General features: G+C 35.9%; 1 protein-coding gene across 1 annotated transcript in view; it reads left to right on the top strand.

Annotated features, from left to right (window-relative positions):
• Positions 1-23,791, top strand: part of BRWD1 (bromodomain and WD repeat domain containing 1) — a 61,384-nt gene that overhangs the window by 25,740 nt on the left and 11,853 nt on the right. Inside the window, exons 20-36 of the mRNA XM_009327981.1 lie at positions 800-885; positions 1,778-1,973; positions 2,979-3,095; positions 3,221-3,328; positions 3,709-3,833; positions 3,953-4,035; positions 4,492-4,603; positions 10,402-10,463; positions 14,308-14,463; positions 14,752-14,872; positions 16,490-16,615; positions 17,281-17,356; positions 18,607-18,651; positions 19,234-19,380; positions 20,547-20,699; positions 20,980-21,149; positions 22,797-23,032. Coding sequence (XP_009326256.1) covers positions 800-885; positions 1,778-1,973; positions 2,979-3,095; positions 3,221-3,328; positions 3,709-3,833; positions 3,953-4,035; positions 4,492-4,603; positions 10,402-10,463; positions 14,308-14,463; positions 14,752-14,872; positions 16,490-16,615; positions 17,281-17,356; positions 18,607-18,651; positions 19,234-19,380; positions 20,547-20,699; positions 20,980-21,149; positions 22,797-23,032 — 2,119 coding nt within the window. The remainder of the gene's footprint in view (positions 1-799; positions 886-1,777; positions 1,974-2,978; positions 3,096-3,220; positions 3,329-3,708; positions 3,834-3,952; positions 4,036-4,491; positions 4,604-10,401; positions 10,464-14,307; positions 14,464-14,751; positions 14,873-16,489; positions 16,616-17,280; positions 17,357-18,606; positions 18,652-19,233; positions 19,381-20,546; positions 20,700-20,979; positions 21,150-22,796; positions 23,033-23,791) is intronic.

The following is a 23,791-nucleotide window of genomic DNA, read 5'->3' as shown; positions in this document are numbered from 1 at the left end:
AGTCATTTCAGTTATGGAAAACACATATAAAACATTAAGTTAATGCAAATAAATTGTTGAACAACAATCCGGAAATGACTTAGGCTGTAAAATATTTTGATGTATCTTGACTATTTAGTTTTACATTTAAGTATATGCACTAATACACCCAATTAGTACTTGGTCAATCAGTTGATAGTAAAATCAGAAAAATCACCTGATTCTAACTTGCAGAACTAATGAAAAAAAGAAAACCATAGAAGTGATACTCCTGTAACAAAATACACCCATGTCATGTGCGGATGGGAGATGTGATAGTTTTCCTTTATTTGTTCCTTTTACAGTCTTTAAATTCTTCCTTTGCATTTTAGTGAGCTAGATTTTATCGTGTGCTTTACATGACCTAATTGCAGCATCATGAGTCTGGAATTTGAAGGAAACAAAATCACCTGCCACTTTGTTCTGATAAACAATGTGAACTTAGACTAGAAAAAAAAGAACTGTCATATGGTAGGGGGATAGAAGTATTGCTTTGTGAAGAGTGGCTACAGCAGGTGGATCCTCATGTGGCTAATAAAATGTGAGTGAATATACAGAAGTTCATGATTAATAGTGCACTCCTGAGGTTAACAGGGTAAGTTGAAATCAGCTACAAAAAAGAACTACTTTCATTTTCATTTTAACTCCTCTCTTTTTTACCAAACTTCTTCCTAACTTGATAATATGCAGACATGAATGGAGAATGTGTTTTATGTTTCAAACCCTTAAAACGTGCTGTGAGAAAGTTTTTTGGATTGACTCTGCATATTTTTAAATTCAGGAAGCCGAAGAAAGTGAGGGCTCTGGCTCATCTGATGAAGAGGAAGAGTGGAGAAGTGACAAGAAAAGCAACAGTAATAGTTCTAGGTAAAAGCAAACAAATAAATCCCAGCTTTTACTACAATGAGTTTTACTTGAATTTTGGCAAGTTAAAAGTTGTATTGTGCTTCGTATGTAATAATATTTTGTAGGGTACTGTACTGACACATTGCATTGTTATTTAGTGTTCCATTTCACCAAAACATTTCTGTCTTTTAATGTCATTTCGAATCCTTTTGCTTTTTTGCTAGATGGCAAGGAGAAAGAAGATAGTCTGGAACGTTTTTTATAGTGTGTTTTGTTCTGTTGGGTTTTTGAGGGGTGGGGGGTTTTGTTTGTTTCGGGGATTTGTTTTGTTTTTTTAATAATGCAGCAACAGTTGCTTGCTCTTACAAAAATGTTTGGTTGAAAAAAAATCCTAATTTTGATTAGGTTACAATTTTATTTAGAACTGAAGTTATAGATAACTTTTTAATCACTTTACTATGGCTTTTTAGATATTCTTTCTAGAACTCTATAGTAGTAGAACTAAAAAATACTGAGAGAGAGAGAGAGAGAAAAGCAAATGTGTACCTGTGAGATTTGTATAACTGTCTTTAAAGAATTTAAGTAGTGTTTGGCTACTGTGTTCTTTAGGGTGGGCTCTTAACTAGTCCAGAATTTCATTGCACAGCTTTCTTGTATAAAATTACTGATTTTTAGAATTCACCAGACTTGAGTTCTTTTAAAAAACGTGCTTTGAATTACTGTGTTCCCAAAAAATTATGTTAAACATCAAGTGAAGTAATTGTTACAACAGGTCAAAATATTTTAGTTCCTTTGATAGTGCTTTCAACAGCAATCTACATCTGCAGATATTTGTCTAAGAATTTAGCATTATGAAATATTGACAACTTGGTTCTATGTTTGTATTTTCCCTGACCCCATCCACTATGGACAGTGATTCTTCAAGCAGATACTCTGACTGGATCGCTGATGCAGGGATTAACCTACAGCCTCCCATACGGACTTCTCGACGGAAAGCTATCAGATACTGCAGTACTTCAGAAGATGAAGTGTCAGCAGAGAAATCATCTCCTCCAAAGAGAAGAAGAAGAAAAAGGAGAAAAAAGCCCAAACCAAAAAAGCAGGAGGAGGTATACAGTTAATTTCTTCTACTCACTCTAATAAATTTCTCTCTTAGGTTTTTAGACCTCTTCACTGGAAACTATTAAAAGTAATTGTTATTGCCATTGGACAAGGATATTGGTATCACTACATACAGTGTACCCTTAATTAATTTGAGACCATTCCAAACGCAAGGTATCTGCTGATGTCTGCGGAAGAATCTGCATTCCAAATGAAGTCACTCTCACTTTTCAAATAAAAACGGTTCTCAAGGTTGCTGGTATCAGAAGGGGAAATGGGATTATTAAATAACTGTACAGAATATTAGACTAAAACTGTTAAACTGTCTGGTTTTACATAACGTATCTTCTTCAAAACTTAGGGGATATAGTCACTGTATTTATGGTGGCCATTTAGACTTGGACTGAAATTTTAATTTTTTGTAAGTTACAATAATTACTCTTTTTAAGTTACTGAAATTTTTATGTTAATTTAAATAATTATCCTTTTTTAAGTTACAATAGCTATTATTTGCTGTTTTCTACCATAAAGGGGCAAACAGATTATTTTAATACTTGGGGTAATTTTGGTGTGTTTTTCCCTCCATCCTTTCACTTTCTTCCAGGTGTTCTCAAAATGATATTTTTTGGAACTGTTTTTAATACGGATATTTACTGTGCAATATCTCTCATAATTTTTCATCTTCAGATAGTTTCTTGCAGCTTGATAGATTTTTAATTGGGCACTGAGACTGCCATCTAAATTATAAAACTTTGTTTCTCTTAAGATCTGCATAGTGGTAATCTTGCTCACTCAAATCTTCATATAGGAAAGGAATGCTTAGTATTAGTACTACAAATGCAGTTACAACTAGAGCAAAGCCTTGGAGAAATTTTGCTAATAGGTTTTGGAAACGTACATTAGTCTTTTATAAGTTAAGCTTTTGTCTGCCAAATTAAAATGGAATGAGTTGTTCTGATGTCGTGTTAGCAATATGTCCGTTATGTCTAATTTTGCTCTCTATTAATGTGAAGGCTAATGCTCCAACCCAACCAGTAAACTTGGAATTGTCATATGATTGGCATCCTCCCATTTGGATAACAGACACAGCTCTTCGAAGATCCCCTTTTGTTCCTCAAATGGGTGACGAGGTAGGAATATTGATTAAAATCTTTAAATGCTTGTGTTAACTAATATTATTACAGTTACTAAATATAGGATAACATCTACTGTTTGGTTTTTTTGTTGTTGTTTTGGTTTGGTTTGTTTTTTTTAGGTAATATATTTCCGACAAGGACATGAAGCTTACATTGAAGCAGTTAGAAGAAATAACATTTATGAACTGAATCCACACAAGGAGCCATGGAGAAAAGTAGTCCTTAGGGTAGGTCTGCATTGAAGATACTGTGGGTTCAATACTAGTAGTCCGTGAATGAAGAGTTGTATTACAGTGTTTGCAAAACATTGATTTGTGAGGTTATGCTGTTTCCCATAATGTTTCCCTATGGAAACAATAGGGGAAAGTGTCCTCAGTTACCAGAGTATCTTCAGAGTTACCTGTGGGAAGCCCAAATATAAATAGCTGTGTTAAAATTGCCAAGTCTGACAGACTGTCTTCCACTGAAATCTCAAATACAGTTTCAATATTTTTGGCTTTTTGGTTGTGGGTACAATTCATGTGCTTGGTTAACTAATATTAAATTAATAGTTCTGTGCATAGTCCAGAAGGTAATACTTGCTGAAACTGTTTGTTCTTACCTGTAGGATCAGGAATTGGTAAAAATTGTTGGAATTAGATATGAAGTTGGACCTCCCACACTGTGTTGCCTCAAGCTTGCTTTTATAGATCATGCCACCGGAAAACATACAGACAAATCATTTTCCATCAGGTATGTCCATCTTTATTTTTCTGAAAAGTATTTTAAAATATGTTTCTTTCTAAGCTTCTTCCTAAAGCCCTAAGGCGCACACATGAAAGGGATCTTTTTTTTTTTTTTTTTTAATCTAGATACCATGATATGCCAGATGTTATCGACTTCCTTATATTACGTCAGTTCTATGATGAGGCACGGCAAAGGAACTGGCAAGCTTGTAAGTGTGTTTCCTAAGTATTTGACTAAACGATTTTGAAGTAAAAAATTTGTCCTTGGCTAATTGCTGAATATGCTAGATGCTACTTGCTTGTAACTTCAGAGGGCTCTCTGAAGGTAGGTAAGGTCCTTTTGCCCATTAGAAATTTAAGCCTACTAATTGCTGTACTAAGCATTTTGGCGGGATTACCATAGATGTAAGATACAGTCTTCAAAACATATATTGAGACTCCAGTGTTCCCTTTTCTTATTTTATAGCTAAGTAGCAAACTTATTTAGATTTTAGCATTTGTCTTTTTTTGGCATAATAAGTTGTCTCATCTTTTACTGAATATCAGTGGGTTTAGAACTTTAAACTGAAATACATTGATCAAAAGTTTTTCTAATTGCATGTAGAAGAAGCATAGTTAAATAACTTTTCTTAGTAGAGTATCTGAGCAGACTTTTTTTGTTCTAGCTGATAGGTTCCGATCCATTATTGATGATGCATGGTGGTTTGGAACAGTGTTGGGTCAAGAACCGTATCAGCCTCAATATCCAGATAGTCACTTTCAGTGTTACAGTGTTAAGTAAGTATAAAAAGATTTTTACACTTCGAATGTTAGTAGTGTGGGCCTACATACAGCCTCTTATGTAGCTGGCTTATTGGTATGAGAATGTAGAAATTGTTCAAATGATTTTACTGGTTGTATTACCACTTATTAATGGTTTCAAGTTGCTAATCTAGCACAACATAAATATGTAATAACTTGTGGCAACTTCTTAGTGAATAGTAAGTAATATGGTGAAAGAAGTTGCTGACCTCTTTCACGTCTGCGAATCATTTTCTGTAATGACTAGTGCTGAATCTCTTCCACAAAGCAAGCAATGCAATTTCTAGTGTACGTTAATTATTATTCTTCATTGATAATTGGTTTTGGCTGGGGCATGCTGAATCTCTTCTGTTGTTACTGACATCTTGATCCTTATGCTTCAAGTTTTCACACTTCTGTCTTTTCACATTATAGTCCACAGAGCAAGTATATGTATAAGATGATCTCATGCTATCACTTGAGACTCCTGTAGAGGATGCTTCCAAACGTTGCTCTCTCTTCATGCTTGACACGTGAATGTGAAGGCAGAACTTGAGTCTCCACTGCCTAGTGGTATTCTGCCATATTCCCTATTGTGTAGATTCCACTTGCAATTTCACCTTTTGATTTCCTCTTTGGGTGATATTTAGCCAGATAACTGGCAGATAATATAACCCTGTGTTACCTGTAACAGACAAATCCCTGTGACCAGCCTACTTGTCAGGAGATTATACTGCCTAGGTGAAGGCATATAATACCAAGTGCATTGTTCAAAACGTGGCAGATATGGGCAGATAGTTGGACCCATTCCTTCTTTACCAAGGTGTGCTGTGGAAAATGACTCCCTACTATCCCCCCCCATGACGGTTTGACATTAGTGGTGTCCCTGTGCACCTTCCTTCATGTTGACGAAGAGGTCCTTCACACAAAGGAGAAGAAACGTGAACAAAGATCACTCTGGACCTCAGTGTTCAGAATCAGGATATTGTCCTTGTCCTGCTCTGTCCAAGTTGTCTGGAATGGTTCTGGGTTCTTGCTTGCTTTGAATTCCCCCAGCAAGGGAGGACTGTAAGGAGAATAATCAGTGAATACATAATATTGGTATTTCTGTCATGACCAGAGATTATTCCCGTGTCTTTTACAGTATATTCGATATTCAGAGTTTCGGAGGGCTTTTTATTTTTTTTCCACTCAGAGGCTTTTGAACCTGTCGCTCATCCCAAAGAAAGGAAGTACTTGTAGCTAATAGACAATTCTGTGAGACTGCCAAGATTGTGTTACGTATTTTAGTGCCTTGTCCCATCCACTTTACTTGTCATCTATCCCGTTGATTTTCCTTAGTGGGAAGGTGTAACTAACTCCCAGATTGAAGTTCTTGCCTGTACGCTTTGGCAAGTGAATTTTCACTTTTGCTTCTACACCTACAATTAGCAAATTGGCACTCTTGATGTGCCATACATAAAAGTGGCATCAATATTAAGTCTCTACAACAGGTCATCTGACCATAAAGGACTTCTTCATGTTCCTGACAGTGATAAAGCTAAGACTGCTCCACATATAAAGGATCTGTCAGTGTGTGAGACTACTTGTTCCTTCTTTGACAGTTGCTTAATCACCCACAATGAGAAAGTACATACAGATGAAAAACTGAAATCCAGACTACCTGTACGTTGATTTCTTGCCCTCAATTCATTCTCCTTCAGACTCTTCTCTTACCTTAAGAGAGGATCCTTGACAAACTAAAATAGTGCTGGATGCTTACTGACATCTCACTCATGTCCCAGGCATGAGGGATAGTACACTTGGAGCATATCTCCTGCAGGTGACGTGGGGGTAAAAATATTCAAGTTACTGGCTAGTATAATTTCCCTTGCTTTGTAAAATGATATACAGAGTAAAAAAATCCACTGAGTCCAGATACCAGTATGAAAATACAACTAAATCTTATTTCAAAGTACTAAATTTTACATGTTAGATAGCTCAAACCCTTTGATATGCTACCATGGGGAATATACGTTACCTTCCATATGTTATACCTTCATATGTTTCGTTACGTTACCACAGTTGTTCCTTGAGAGTAAGCTTAGATGGGGTTTTTGGTTGTTTTCTTGGCCAGGTCAAAATCAAGTTTCCAGTTATGAAAAAGAGCCTATACGCAATTTCCTAGACTCCTTTCTTCTGTGAATGCTGAAGGATATTTCAGTATTTTAATGTACCAACCTTTAACAGAGGAAAGTCTAGAGCTGCTTTGAAGTTAGCTTAATAATTGAATAGGTAAGGAATGCAATGCTCTTTAAAGAGCAGTTTCAAAAGAGAGCTCTTTAAAGATTTGTGCTGCTTTTGTAGAGAATGTGGCTTTGTTCTACCTTGGCTCACAAACAACTCTTCTAGAGAAGATTCCTAAGATATGTATATGAAAACGTCTGGAGTGTTTTGCAGGTATAGTTAGGTTTTGTGGCTTGGCTGGGTCCTTAGCTGTTTTGTAAATATGATCCTTTGTTCAAGAATCTTGTCTACCCAAGAATCTGCATGTGGTTTAGAAGCAGTAGCTTCCTAATTTGCATTCATGTGCTTTATACATTGGATGCAAAAAGATTTTTAAATAAATTTCATTTTACATCTGTTTAAATGGGAAAAAACAACCTAAACACAAATGCTTGTGACTCTGTCTTGGAAAAACTGCAATATGCTGTCTCTCTTCTTCACTCAGGATTTGGGTTATGGTGCTTTTTTAGACGGTAGAATTTTGTTAACCCAGCTGAGTTTCAGCATCTACAGTTGTTCTTCACCACTTCTGAGACAAAGAGCTTTATTGGAATAGAAGTGCTTTTTATTTTATACCAGCAACGACCTTTGAAAGTTGGCTTCAAAACACTCAGTGATGGAGCGTGTGGGAAACCACATTTGAATGAGGTGAAGGGGAGTGATTACCACGTAACTTAATTGAAAGACTTATCGGTAACCAGGTTGTCACACACTTAGGAATCATCTCAAATTATCACCATCAGTGTTGTATAGATAATAAATAAATAGAAGATGTATAAATTGAATGTTTTGTTATTTTAGTGGCCAGACAAAAATAAGTATTTGTGTAGAAGCAGCTTTATATATTATTGTGTTACCTGGATGAATGGAGCTTAAGTGGAACTAAATGGGGCTTAAGCTGTACTAAACTGTATTGGTAAAGTCTTTCATGCAATATTATGAAGTAGTATATACATTCATGAATACCAACAACTTCTGAAGTATTGTACATTAACTGGGGAGGAGAACGTGATAGATGAACCTTCAGAACTCTGTTCATAAACATCAAACAGGCTGAATGTGGATGGATCAAAGTTTTCCTAAGTCGATGGGTAATCCAAAATAATGGAGAGGTGCTCTTGCCTGAGCAGAGTTTTAGTTATAAAATATTATGAGGATGATCATCTCAATCTTCAGTTTGTTTGAAATAAATACACAGGAGGTATTAGACCAAATATCTAAGTTTATTAAGTCATAAGAAGTAGATGGCATTCACCCTGGCATTTGAAGAACTCTTGCGTGAAGCTTCCGGCAAGGTTGCAAACTGTCCTACAGTTGGACCCTGTACTAGAGGACTGGCAGATTGCTATTGTAACTCCTGCCAACAGAAAAGGCTCTGGAGGGAAATCAGTTAACTGTAGACTGATACATTTGACTTCATTTTCTGGTACGTGCCTATAATAAAGAATAATACTATCAAGCATAAGGATAAACCCAGCTGTAGGAAAGAGCCAGCACTGCATCTGTACAGGGAAGTTCTGCCTCTCTACCCCTTTTGAAGTTCTGTGAGTTTGTTAGTAAGCATATGAATAAAGTGGACAGTATATATTTGGATTTTTTTTAAGAAGCCTTTGACAGGATTTCTCTTCAAGAGATGTTAAAGAAACTAAGATGACGTAGGATTGGAGCAAATACTTCTATGTGTTGAAAACTGGTCAAAGGATAGGGTGCAAAAGAGTGGTTCTTAACAATCATATTTCAGGCTGGAGTAGCGGGCTCCCCCAGGAATTGGTGCTGGGACCAGCTTTAGTCAGTGTCCTAAGCCTCTTGGAGGGCACGCAGCATGAAATACCCAAGGTCTGTAAATATCGCAAGTCATTTCAGGTAGTAGTCAAATATCACCCTAAAGGTGAGGACTTCCAGAAGGACCTCATAAAACTGACTGGGTAAAAAAGTGCCAGATAATTTTCAGCACAGATGTATGTTGGGTAGGGCATCTGGGGGAGCAATAGTCTCATTTATGCTTATATGACATTGAGTTCGTTAGTAGATTCAGCTGAAGACAGAAATGTTGAGGTAGTCATTGACAGTTCTCAGAATGTCAGCTGTGTGTGTACTGGCAGCTAGAAAAACCAACAAGGTGTTGGCCACCATCAGAAAGGATATCAAGGACAAAACAGTATTGCTCACTGCTTTTTAGCACTGTGGTGTGCTGATGTCTTGATGTGTTTTTTGCTCTCAGCATCTAAAGGAAGATGTAATGACTTCAGGAAAGGTACAGAGAAGGGCAACTAAAATGATTAAGAGTATGTACCAGATGCTTTGTGGGTTAAGACTAAAAAAAATGTGACTCTTCAGATGGAAGAGAAGGATGAAAGGGGTGCGTTCATAGTTCACAAAATCGTAAAGGTGATAGGCAACGTGAATAGAGAATTATCATTCAGCAAATTCTGTAATGACAGAACTAGAGGTGTGTGTTGAAATCTATAGGGGGTTTGTTTTAAAAGGGTTTGGGTTCGTTTTTTTTAACGTTGGGCTAGTGAACTTTGGAAATAACATTTACACAGGAGGCTGTGGAAACAGTATTATCAGGTTCAAAAAGGTATTAGACAAAAATAAACAGATACTAAAGGAAATAGAGTTGGGATGTGTTCACAAACATGCCTAGAGGGATACAATGATACAATGATCATGAATACTGGAAGTACGAGTAGAATGGACTTGTACTAGGATCATACGGTCTCCGTACATAGCATCTCCTAATAATAGGTTCAAAGACACAAATTACTGGTCTAGCTGGACGAGTAGGGTGTTAAGAAATGCCTGACTGGATCAGCTTATCTTTTGAAATACCAGAATTCATTGGTATCTTTTTGTGTTGTTAAAAACATGTAAAAATCTGCCCAAATGTGGTAGGATTTGGAGAGATCTCAAAATTATATTCACACCTAAAAGTTAAGTATCAGAGTGAATATACAGATACACTATCAATATGAACTGTGTTTGCCTTTGCTTCCTCTTGGTCCTTACTTAACTTTAGTTTCTTCATTTTATACTTACTCTTTTCTTTGTCTTAATGTGGTATGCCTTATAAAATGAAATGTTAATATACCAAATACCTCACTCACTGTTCTTCCTTTCTGAAACATTCCATGGACTTGCACAACTACTGCTGTGGTTAGCAAAAAAAATCCTCTCTCCTGTGTGTTTTTTCTTGTATCTTCCCCTTGATGATGTTATCTCATTTTTCCATGTGTATGGCTTATTTTTATTCTGCAACTTCTTGATACACAGGCTTTGTAAAATGGATTTTTATATTGGGTAAGTTGCATATAGCCAAAATCGGGAGCTCAGTTTTAATCTGAAATTCATTATGAAGAATGTTTCCTTTTTGCACTGTGACAGCTGATTGCTAGCTAATGGTTTTGTTTATATGCATGTTTATACAGTATATTTTATTAATACCTAAAAACAGCTGTGATTTAAATATGCTTGGAGGAGTTCTGAGTCAAGATTAAATTGTTACTTTTTTTTTTAACTTGGTGAATCAGATGGGACAATGGTGAAATTGAAAAGCTTAGCCCGTGGGACATGGAACCAGTTCCTGATAATGGTAGGTAGAAACTCACTTAATAAAACAGATTAATGTGCTTCTCCCTTTCCAGTTCCTTCATTTCATGCAGGTAGTAGACCTTAGATGATTCCTGTCTTTCTTGTGACTCTTGCCAGTAGGTCATCCGAGTACAGTATCCATTGTGTGTATCTACTTAATAGGTGGAACTGACATGATAATGGTTATCCTTTAAATTATTGAGAATGTCAGCAGGGTGTTTTTGTGCGTTGAGGCAAGAAAGTTCTTAAAGACAGTCTTGCTTCAGATCTGGTGACATACCTTGAATATACCTGTATTTTTTCCCTTTGCATCTTCCAGAGCAATTTTGAAGGAAATACTCTAAATGTGTAGCTCTGGCTTATGCAATAAAACCTGCAACTTCCAAATGTCAAGTTGCAAAAACATCTCAAGTTTCAAAAAACTAGTTTGTTGTAATACATTTTAGTATAAGGGGGTGGGGGAAGAATATGTATAAAATAATTTCCAGTCAGCAAATCCTTACTGCATGTAGTTTAAAACCAGCAATTTATAAAGTTTGCTGGTCAAATCCAAATTAACTGTAATTAAAACAGTTGGATTCCTGGTTTGTCTTACTCAATTCAGCTTACCAATGCTTGTCAGTACCAGCTGGGTGGAGGGCGGAAAATTTGTGAGATACTGAGAGGGTAGTTACTGAATAAGCTGTCAAAAAAATACTAATTTTCTTCGTAACAAGCTAGGAGTTAGCTTGTTTCCCAGACACCAGAAAGGCTTATGCTATATTTTTTTCTTAAATATGAGTATAGTGTACACATGTGGATGTTCTCAGTAGCCACCTGACTGTCTAATCTTTGAAGTGTTAGCTGGCTGCTTCAGTCATATCTTGTGATGACAAATTCTGTAAAACAGTCTGAAATCAAAATGTGAAATTGAAATCTTTATACATTTTAGTTTATAGAAAACAAGTAATCAGCAGGGTTTTGGTTTTACACACACACACAGAGATTTAATTGAAACATTCCATTTTCTCATCACCAACATCTGTCTCCTCCTAACACACAGAAGCTTTTCTTACTCATTGTGAACTGCTTAATGCTTCCCATATGTGTCACTGAGAGACAAGTCATATTGTTAGAGGCTCACAAGCCTTACATGTGAACTTAAGTCAGGATTTATTTTGCTAACAGGACAAATTGTATCCATTTTTTCTGAACGCTGTATACTGTGGTTTAAGTTTGCTGTTTATATCAGTGCATTAGTTTATCACTTCTTCCTCCTGTGGATTGAAAGAGTAGTGTTCTCAACCACTTAAGTCTGATAGCATAAAGGAACTAGAATTCTTGAAATAGCTACACTGGCAATGTAATGAGAGAGCCACACTACAAATGGTAATTTAAATCTGGATAGTATTAATGTATAAGACACCATTTACTGGCTATATCAGAGGCAAATTGTAACTTCTTTCTTTGACCTAATAAGTTGTTACTTTGCCATATTAAGAGCTTAAGGTTTGTTTGATCTGAGGAGCTACGACTTTACCATAGGAAAACTGGGAAGGGACACAAAAAAAAAAAGCTGAAAGCTAGTATGTCTTTTGTGGACAAGGTCGAAGAATTGAGAACATCATCCTCTGAACAGGTCAAGGATAAGTACCACAGCAGCCACTAGGCTAGAGGAAGAACAAAAATTGTCTGACGGCAATCCGGAACTCTTTATTTTCTACCTTTCTTTCCAGGCAGAAAATGGCAGTCTGCGGGGAAGTAAAGCTCTTGCAGAAAGGTTTTGTGCATTTATAGAAAGTGTTATTATGTTAACAGTGTAGTATAAAACAGGGGTTAAACTCCTTCTCCTTTGCTTTCTCTTCCTTTCTTCAATTGAATGACGGAGCAAATTGAAATTGTACCTCATGTTTGCCACTCTTCTCTCAAAATATTTCTTCTTCATTCAGTTTACTAAGATAGATGTATGGGAGAACAGCAGCACTGAAGTTGGACTAACTATCAGGTCACAACTTTAATTTGTTACCTTTTCTATGCTGCAAACATAAGTTTTGTCTCATCAAGATACAGTATCAGATGTCAAACTCTTGTCAGGGACAATGCTGTCAAGACCAGGAAAAGCTGGTGCATATGGACCTGAAAATTCAGTTTTCAGCAGTCTGCTTGCTAAACCACTATTGGTGTGGACTGGCTGTTGTATATATTAACTGTCTGTACCTGTACTGTAAGCACTGCAACCCTCCTCCTGGCAGTTAAGCTTTCTGTGACCCATTTACTCCTGAAGATTAGACCATATGGTCATATATATGTGTGTGTGTATATATATAAAAAGAACGTGCCAGGAGTGATGACAAGTCTTCTGTGTCACGTGTGCCAGGGTGCTGCAAAGAACACAAAGCAGAGATCTTTACATGCTTGTTGCGAAGGGCAGAGTTTAGTCTGTCTTTCTGCTTTCGTTGTTACTCCTGCAGGAGAAACCTGCTCCTGCTCCCTCTTGAGCGCTTATGCAGTGGAGTACCAGGTACCATATTGAGTTCTTCTTGACGCAACCCTGTGTAAGTGTAGAAGCATTACTTGCTGCTTTCTCTTAGTGTTGTCTTCAGGAAGTTTGGTTGCAGAACTTGTTTCAGCTCGAAGATGAGTTAGAAGGATCATCTAAGTGAGTCACCTCTGCCCCTTCAACTTTTCCTAGCACCTTTTTTGTATTTTATCCATTTGTTTCTTGAGGAACTGCCTCATCTTTAGTAGTGTTTCAGCAGATAACAAATACTGTTAGGGCTCCATCAATGCAATAATGAACAGAGAACTAGAAATTACTTTGGGTCATTAAGACTAACCCTGTTTGGCTGAAGGAAAAAATAGTCCTTTTTGTAAACTTAGAAGGTCCCCTCCTAAAGCTTGGGTTTTTTTCTCTACAGCAGTTGTAGCTGAAATGTATTTTAGAATTTGTATGCAACATATTAGTGGATTACAGTCATCGTAACACTGACAAGGACCCTGTCCTCTTTCTTGCTTTCGTTTTTAATGGACAGACTCTCGAATGCTAATGGAAGTTCTTACTGTTAGTGTGTAGGCTTATAGCTAGAAACTTGATACAAAGAAGTGATCTTGCCTACCCACAGTGTCTGATCAGGAACCTTCACATGCTTGTTCCTTTTCAAGTGCTCAAATGAAAAGAGGAACTTAGCTTTTCAAAAACAATGAAAGTGCAGAAACTGCAGATGTACTAAAAACAGTCTGTGGAGTTGAGGGGGAAAGATAACCAGGGATAATACTTTATCTACTGAATCATTCTGCATTGGCCAGATTGCATTAGTCTTGGGAAGCATGACTCTTTCCACAGAACCATACATCACAGCTTTATATTTCTGCTAGTTCTTATTGCTTTGAAATGATTAATCTGCCATGTTCAAAACAAATATTTTTAAAAATGTCCAAAAGATCACAGTTGTTAATACCAGGAAGGATGTCACGAAGTATATTGCCTATCTTGCACATGTTTAAAGGTTAGGGGCACAAATTGACTCATTAAGTTACGATGCTGTGAAGTTCAGGGCATGCATTTAAAACAAAAGCATATAAACAACTCTTCTGAGTTTAAGTCCTCTTTTAAGTCTAGTGCTTAGATGAAGAGAGGAAAGAGTCTTCTGGAAATTCAGGACTGCAGAAAAGGTGAATAAAGAATATCTTTGCTGTTGTATGCATTTTGTGTACTTTTCCCCATAGTCTTAGCATCAAACTCTGCTTTAAGGCAAGATTTTTTTGTCAGTTATAACGAGTATTTAATAAGTGTGAGTACTTAACAATTTATCCTGTTGTTTTGTGTTCTCACTTCTTACCCTTTCCTATTTGCTATCACTCTTCAGTTGATCAGCCTGAAGAATTAGGAGCTAGTGTTTCCGTGACTTTTGAAGAGGTGGAGAAGCTACTATACAAACCCGAAGAAGGGGAGTGGGGGATGAGATCTCGTGATGAAGCATGTGAACGGATTATCAGTGGTATTGATCAGCTTCTGACTCTTGGTGAGCATGTAGTCTGAGCTTTTAGTAGTTTTCTCCTAACATTACATTTATAAACAGGTCCCTGGAATATCCATAGCATCCTTTAAAAATTTCCTGTGATAAAGTACTGTAAATATTAATGCATTTTTATGTGCAGTTCTTTCTGTTTGTCTGTACTGAGATTTTTATATTTTCATACCTCATTGGTTTTATCAAGAATAATTATACATAGCAATTGAACACCTGGCTCAATTGTCATATGCATGCCAGCCTTGAAATAGTTTAATTAATCTTGCTGTTTCTTAACAGACATTTCGGCAGCTTTTGCTGGTCCCGTTGACCTGTGTACATATCCCAAGTACTGTACCGTGATTGCTTATCCAACAGACCTGAACACTATTCGGACAAGACTGGCTAACCGATTTTACAGGTTAGTACTAGCAGTAGAAACAAGGGAGAATGTGGCCTTGACTTTGTCTGTTGTGAGAAGATCTAAACTTTTTTTAGTAAGAAGAGCAATTACTCTTTTTACAAACGTTCTGAAAACCAATAGTCCAGTACCTGAATTCAGCATTACTAGTGTTTTGTAGCAGGGCTCTGATGCTTGATAACTGCAATGTTATATTCATTTTTATTAAGTTTCTTAGTTCTTAAGGAAATTGATTTCAGCCTATATTAGTACTGTTTTCAGAGTTACAGTAAACACTGACATTCTTTCTTTGAGAAATTTGCTATCTGAAATTAGTAAATATATAAAAATAATTGAAGCTACTTCAGTGCTGAAGACTTAATTCAGATTTTGAAGTGCTGTACTTCAGTTACTTTGAACTTGAAGAGGGTTAAGCTCTTAAGCGCTTGTTACTTTCAGAAATGGGCTTAAACACAGAGGGTGAAATGTTAAATATTACCACCAGCGTTTTAAATGATAAAAACTTATGGTAGAGAAAGAGGGAAGAAACTGAAGTGTAGTGATGATAAAGTTCTGATTTTCTGGATGTGCTGGGTATCCATAGCTCTAAAAGAAATTGAAGGGTGTTCTTCATCTAGACTTGCATTCAGTGTGTCTGTAAATACAGTGAGGCGAGATTAATAGTTGTTTTCCTCCTACATAAGACTGAAATAATGTCTTGGGAAATAGTTTGAAATTCTGTAGGTGAAAAGCTGCCAACTTGAGGTATCTCTGCTTCACAACTATAAGGAATTGGAAAAATGAATGATAAAAATGAAATTACATAGTTGTGCTAGCTCATTTCTATCAAGTTACAATTTTAATTTGTAGCAGTTTTTACAAATCTGTCGTCTTACAGGGGGTGCTGCCTTGACTGGTCAGTTGGCCTCAAAGCAAGGTATTTGCGGGAAGGAGAAAAAAACATCATAGCTGAGATGTCTTTAAAAAATGTAGTTAGACTAAGCTTCTTGTCACTCTCTTTTTTTAATTGCTTGTGCCTTGTGTTTATTAGTTAAGAATTGGTAAGTTACTACACAACTTGTGTTCCATTTAACAGGGCTTTGTGACAAGCAACTTCTGATGTTTCCAGAATAAATGTTATAATTTACAATGGTGGTTAAATAGTACTCTTTTTCCCTCCTTTTTGAATAAGGTCAGATGTTAGCTTTTTAAAAAATGCATGTGTTTTTAAAGAATCCAGGGAATCCACAATCCTTAGTATTATTTCAGTGATATTTTATAATTTAGTGGTAACAAATGCTAGTGCTTACTTGGCTAGTTGTATTAACTGAATGTTAAGAATGAAACCAAAGCGTGCTAGAATTTCATAAACTTTCTGAAGGTGAATTATCAATGAGTTGGAAAATGAGTGTTGGTTTTCCTTCCTTGAGTGAGTGTGTGTGTCTGTGTGTGTATACACATATAAACACACATACTTCAGTTTTCCATGTGAATGAAAAGTTTGAGACTGGTCTAATCAGACTTAAAACAAAGGACATCTATCTTAATCTAACATGGACAGAAAGATACAGACATAACTTTTGCAGTTTTTAAGCTTTTCAGCTTAGTATTAAAGGTGCAATGTTTTTTAATTTTAAGGAGAATCTCTGCATTGGTTTGGGAAGTAAGATACATTGAAAGCAATGCTAGGACCTTCAATGAACCTGGGAGTGCTATTGCTAGAGCTGCAAAAAAGATCACTACCCAGCTCTTAAAGTTTATCAAGTAAGTGGCATTTTGATCTAAATAGGGCTTGAATACTCGTGCTCTTAAATGGTGGGAGAGTATAAGCATCTTAATATCCCTTTGTTGTGAATCCTGCTTCTTTTGATTTCTTACTATTTTTCAATACACTGCAGGACAGTTGTCTAATTCTTTTTGAGTATTATCTTAACCAGGGAAATACTTAAATGTTCAGCATAGAGACATTTTAACTTTTTCCCTTAGCAGCATTCACTGGTATTTATAGTATCAAAATGTCACTTGACGTGAAAGTAGCTCAACCTATAAAATAAGTTCTGTGCTGTCTAGCACATGTGTAGAAGTTTCTGTTGCAGCGTGTCTGACTTAGTTCAGTTGAGAGGTTTATTTTTGAAAGAGGTTAGTGTAGGCAGTCTTCCTGCAGGTAGATCAGGTGTGAAGGCCCCTTTCAAATCCCTAATGCTAATTTCACCCTCCTCCCCTCACGTCTTCTGAAATGCACAGTATAGCAGTTTTTCAGACATAAGGTCACTTTGTTCATATTGTAATCATCTTGTGATTTTTATATTTCATTTAATTCTTAGTTACTGTCTTCCAGTTTGTGTGTAGCTTTTGGTTGTGGCTGGGTTTAATCTAGGAAATAACTATGTTTTTGCTATTCCAGTAACAGATATTTAATTGCATTACAGTGATCAGGGCTGTAGAAACATTTTTGAACTATGCAGCACAACAGATGATGAACAAGATTGTCTTGATGCTGATCTGGTAAGCTTTTTTTGTGGATAATTCCAATAATGTATTGTGGTAAGAAAATACCACCAGCCTTCAAATATTTTTGGTAAAACTGCTCAATTATTTTTATAGAGATGTTTGTGTGTATTTATACATTTACATAGCTAATATAAACATGGAATATATTATGAATGTGGGGAATGATGTGAGGAGATGCTTTATTAAAATAATGTTGAATTGTCAATATTCATTAAGTATAGCAAATATGCATTTTGTACTATGACTGTGTGCCATCAACTAGAACAATTCTGTGTTTTGTGAGTGGCACTGTATTTCTGAAGCATGTTTATGTGCAGTAATGTAATATAAATATTTCAAGAGTACATGAATAGCTATCTTTCATTGTATTTTTAATTACATGCATCTGATTATTTCTAAGGTCAAAATTGTCATTCATATAGTCATAAATGCTAAAAGCTGACAAGCTGTATAACTATTGCAGTGATGCTTTGGCTCTCAATTTCTCTGTAAACCACAATATGAATCATGCATCAGATTTGCATGCCTCACTGAGAATTTAATAAAGTGTGGTTATCTTAAATCTAATAGAGGTAAATATGCACTGTTACGCAGTGAATGCTATCTGCAGTGCTGTATGTTTATTAATAGTGTACCCAAAACTGCCCAAACTGATGTCTTTTTCACATTGTGGTTTCTAATTTGTCATTTACTAACAAGACTTCATAAAGTTGAAAAGTAGCTGCTCTCCCTTGCAGGCTAATATGTAGGGAAGAAATTACATTGAGTCGTATAAGTTCTTTATCTCGCTACTTCAGCATCACCTTAGTACTACCACATTGTAAGGTTTTTCTTTTTACCAAAAGTCACTTGATCACAAGATGTCTTTTGCTAAACTCAGGACAAACAAAAATCAGAAAGTTTTATGATGTTTATTATCAGTGAATTGAATTACTGATAATCTTTAGTCATTGAGGTTCAAAGCTGATGGGTATCTTCTCATTGCAATTTCTGGTGGTGGTTTTTCCTTTGTATTAAGGACAAGTGTTGGAGTCGGGAATCTTCAGTGGTGGTATCTAGCATCGTGCTTTCCAAGTCTCTCAAATGCTGTGTTGTATTTTCTGATATGCTCATCTTCTGTCTTATTGAGAGAAATTAGAACAAAAATCTATTTTTACCACAGTATCAAATCTAATGACACTTTGATCACCCATTACCTATTCTCTCATACATAATTTTTAAGATGATTGATTTATTTTGTGCAGGATGATGAAAAATGTCTTCCGAGAACATCATATAGAAGAAGAAAAGTGAGTTGGCTAATCCTTACCATATATACCCAAGTCAGGTCTGGCAGGAAAAATTGGTTAACAGACTGTATTGAAATTCTGTGGGAGTGATGCTTGGTTTTATGACAATCATAGAACAGAATTTTTCTAAATAGGTCTTGGCTGTTTTAATGCTTCTATACTCATTCTGTATAGTTGTCTAGGAAAATCTTGCTAACGAGTTTGATACCAGTGCTGTTCAGTCTAACAGTTTGCAGTTATCTGTGTGATACAGAAATAAAAGCATTATTCAGCTGAGATGCTTGGAAAAAAATATTTTGAGTGATGGATATTACTCAAATATTTTGGGAATAATTTGGTATCAGAAGGTATATTTTTGTGTGCCTTAGTTGTGTAGTATAAAAAAACCCTTGAAAAATAGTAAAAGAAAATTGTGTAATTTGTCAGATTAGGAAAAAAACCTGCGAGTAGTAGCCCTTTTTGTTATAAAACAGTATGTTTGGAGGTGCATTTTTCTGCTACAGAAATAATTACAGACAGATTATCAGGTTTCGTTTTTCTTGCTGTATTTCAGTAATTCTTTTTTCTAACTTTTTTCCTAAGGGACGGGGCTTAAAAACAAGAAAAAGCGTGAAAACTGGCTATGATGAAAACTGTTGGAAGAAGCAGTGTATGGAACTGGTGAATTTAATTTTCCAGTGTGAAGATTCTGAACCTTTCAGGCAGCCAGTTGATTTGGATCAATATCCTGTAAGTTGTTCTTATTAACCTTGTAAGATATAAATATTATTTGGTTTTTTTCCTCTTAGCCTTTGGTACCATAATAAGATCTCCACGTTGCTCTTGGAGCTATTTGTTCTCTTTATGGCTTTAGTCCCAAACCACCGAAAGAAATTTGCTTTGCTCTGTGCTGAGAACTGCGAGCTGTATCCTCTACTGCATCAAGTTAACATCCAACAAAATACTGACACGGAACACAAAACAATTGTAGAGCAGTGGTGGTGTCTACAAACATCCTGATAACCTTATATATGGTTGAAACCACTCTCAATCTTTTTTTGCTTGCTTTCTTACTGTCCCTTACAGGGAAATAGTTTTAGATAAATGTCTATGTTCTTAATTAAAACTAGTTTCTTGAGGGACAATCTACAAAACCTGTTTACTGAGCCTGAGCTATGAACTTGATTTGTTCCTTCTGTTTCTCTTAGCTGTTAGTATTCTTGCTAACTCTTTGGTCTCTTTTTGTCTAAAAACCCAACAAACTTTAAAGGAAAACCTCTTAACAAGCATGCAACTGTTTTCCTATGGGCTTCGCATCTAGAGTTTGGGTCTCACTAGAGGTTTTAAACATCTTGAGGTTCTCTTAAAACTCATTAACAGGAGAGAAAGATAGAGGTGTTTTGATTTGGTTTGTGTTTTTCTTTTTTGGTTTTGGTTTTGGGGGGGGGGGTTGGTGGTTTTTTTTTTTTTTACACCAGATCGGTTTGTTTCTCATAGTAAAATGCATTAGGGAAAGGATTACATGATGATTTACAGCAGTCTCGTTTCTCATTTTGATTAACAATAAAAATGTTGACTTGCATGTTATTGTTACTGGGTAGTTTTTATTGAGGGAACTCAGGAGAATTGAAACTGGAGATCTGCATGTGCAAGCATGTGATAGCGTATCAACTCACGATCTTCAGAAATTCTGAAGACCACCTTGAAAATGAGCAAGAGTTTGTATGGGATAATGTAGTGGAGACTTTACATGAACTAGTCTCAGCAAAAGCATTGCTGACTGCTGTGGTAGGTGCTTCTGTTTTCAGCTGATGGTTAAGATAATCTTAGCTACCCCTAAATTATAGAAATAAAATTTAAAAGTGTTGTTTTTCCTTTATGCCTTCTTGAATCTTTTTTTCATATGTTTTATCTAGGATTACAGACATATTATAGACACTCCAATGGACTTTGGTACAGTGAAAGAAACTCTGGAAGCTGGAAATTATGACACTCCAATGGAACTGTGCAAAGATATAAGACTAATATTTAGTAATGCAAAATCTTATACTCCAAACAAAAAGTCAAAGGTAGCTGTTAATATTGGGGGTGTTATGTTTTTCTTAATGAAATGAGGTATTATTTTGGAATTAGTTTGTTTATCAGTACTTTTGATAAAGCTGCTGGTTGGATAGATAGTGGGGAGAAGTATAACAAAAATAGTTAATATGTTCATTTCTTGTTTATCTAGTGTTACATAGAATTGTGTGCTGTGCTTTTTCTATTTCTTTTCTGTACAGTTTTTAATTTTAGAAATGTTATTCTTGGATGAAAAGTTCTGTTTTTAACATAAGCCACTTCCTTACCTAGATTTATAGTATGACCCTGAGATTGTCAGCACTATTTGAAGAGAAAATAAGAAGAATTGTTTCAGATTTCAAAAATGGTCAGAAACAGAATGAAAAACTACGAAGAAACCAGAGGTATACTAGAAGATTTCATAATCAAAGCTCAGTGCAGCATCCTACCAAAATGCTCAGGTAACCAAATTACGAAGATGTAGAGATACATCACAGCTGACTAATATTCATATTGACTGTCATATTTAGTCTATGAAGAAGAGGACAATTGGTTTATTAAATGGTTAGCAAACTCCAGTGAGACTTTTTAATAATTACTTCTCTTACAGTAGGAAAGACATGCAAAAAAAAAAGCGGGTTTTTTTGTAGTATAAAACTGTCTGTGAAACAGTGACAGGACTGAAGAGTAGAAGTAGTTGGGGGTTTTGCTTTGGTTTTTTTAATATTTCAGTCAGAAATAATGAGAAATGAAACAAAGATTTACTTGTATATATTACAAAGCTGCATAAATTACGTGTTTTATCATGTACACAAGAAAGCCAGTCCTATGGACTTTATTGAAATTTTCACTTACTGTAGCGTTCTGTTGGTAGCTAGATATGCCTTTTCTCTTCTGAAGGAAAACAAGCTTTTGACACAACTGCTGGTTGACATGATTAACTCATGTATTCTTAATTTGCATATGGGATGAAGTGAGACAAAATACAAAAGCTAAACATGGTAAATTGCTGAAACTGAGCTTATACCTTTCTGCTACTGCCCAGCCTTTCTTCTCTGGCAGTAAAAGGATAGAAATAAGAGTTTTAAGAACAAAAAAATCTAAGAATACATTTCTTTGCCACGTTTGGCTTTCTTCTCTTAAAATTTCAGTGGATTACTTCTATGTTTTCAAATTTTATTATGCATACATGTTGGATGATGCTACAGGCATACCTGGCAATGAGCTTTAAGCTTTACTGGGAGTATTCCTTGGGTTCTCCTTTCTTCCCAGAGAAATAAAGAAACACACATCAGGATAGGCAGACATTTTCCTTTGAAACAATGCTTCTGCTCATGTCTGAAGAATTGTATGTGACTTGTTTACAAGTCAGTGGTGCTCAACAGGACTGAGGTTTGGGACTGTTTGGGAGAGTGTGTGGATAGCAAAAAGAGCATATACATCTTGTGCACCTAGATGAATATCTGAAAACCTGTGACTGTAAGGAAGCAACTGACAACATAGTAGTTCTAAGTGTGAAAATAAGTGACTTACCAGGACTGTGTGTAGCACTCTAGCATGTATAGGAAGGAAGAATCGAATCAGTGAGTTTCTCTACAAACACACATTTTATTTTAGACAGTAAACTTTCTCTAAAGATACACCTTCTTTGTGTCTTTGGAACTCAAGTTTATTGTGGAATAATGTTAGTATGCATAGTACTTAATTTGAGGCTTATGTGCAATTAACAAGAGACTGGGAATTCAACAGAAATTGAGGCGGCTGTTGCAATTTCCTGGTAAACAATAAGAGGATATTGCTGTCTAGAAGGCATTCAGTATTAACTTCTTTGTTTCTCAGAGCAGAGAAAGACTGTCTCCTCTTGTGTAACTTCACTAGGAGTCTAGACTATTATTTTAATGAAAGTACTTAATGCTTATCCTTGTCAAAGTTAAAATTGTCCCACACCATGTTAGCTCACAAATCTAACTACCCTTCCATAAATCTAAAATCGTATGGCATACAGTTAGTTAAGCTTTCAGAGAGAAGTATTGTTAAAATACATAATTGCCTTTAGTTCTCATAGTTTTACAACCTGTGTTGCTTTTACTTCTTTCCCCTTTCACTAGAAATTTGAAGCAGAAACCATTAAAGTCTCAGGCAAAAATTGAATCTGAGCAGGAAGATTCTTTTACTCAACCTACCTCAAGCAGAGCTGCCTGTGTTGCAAGCCATAAAACGAATGCTAGCAATTACAACCATAGTTCTTCTGGTGAATCCTCTGATTCTGCATGCCTGGCATCCTTTGAAAGGAATGGAAAAGCTAGATCCACAACACTAACGAATTGTTCTGCATTATCATCAGGTCAGAAATGGAATCTGTTTCAGATGAGGATTTTCATCTTGGTCTTATCTGAATTGTCCACTAATGTTTCCTTTCCTTTATAATTGCCATAATTTGCAATTGCATTCTAAATTGTTAAGCGAGGTTTGCATTTTTAATGTGAAATTTTTTTAGACAAATCTTTATGCGGTTTGGGGTTTGTGTAATACAGGATTTCGTGTATTTTAATGAATTTTGGACACTTACTACATTGTTGAATGTTATAAAAACATCTGTGTACTAAACATTGAAATTTCTGCTTTAGAATCCCATAGAATGCAGTGTTTACTTAACTTTTATTAATGAAAAAGCTTGCACCTAAGCGGAAGTCTATCTATAGGATAGTTTGCTTCTTAGAAGCAGAGCTGTCTTGCTTGTAGATCCATTTTGCAGTCAAGTGGATGGTATTTTTTTTGCAGCTTTTACATGGGGATTCACAACAAAGCTGAATTGGGTAAGATTGATGATAAGAAAAAGTTGACCCGCTAACTACATGGTTACTTGATGCTCTTTAAGTCTTACCAAATAGAATAATAGAAATTCTTCATTTCAAGCAGCTGTTCTAGGAAAGTGGTTGTAGTGAATGAACGTCTCTTATTTGAGAGGAAAATGTAGTGTATTTGATAAACGGTACTATATAAAATACAGGTTATACACCCATATATGTTACATAAAAATAGTCATCCAAAATTAGCAGAAGTGCCAGAAGTTCCCCGAGACATAGAAAACCTTCCTGTCTTT

Source organism: Pygoscelis adeliae, unplaced genomic scaffold (genome assembly GCF_000699105.1).
Source record: "Pygoscelis adeliae isolate BGI_AS28 unplaced genomic scaffold, ASM69910v1 Scaffold154, whole genome shotgun sequence".
NCBI classification, from domain to species: domain Eukaryota; kingdom Metazoa; phylum Chordata; class Aves; order Sphenisciformes; family Spheniscidae; genus Pygoscelis; species Pygoscelis adeliae.
This window is presented reverse-complemented; position numbering and strand designations above follow the sequence as displayed.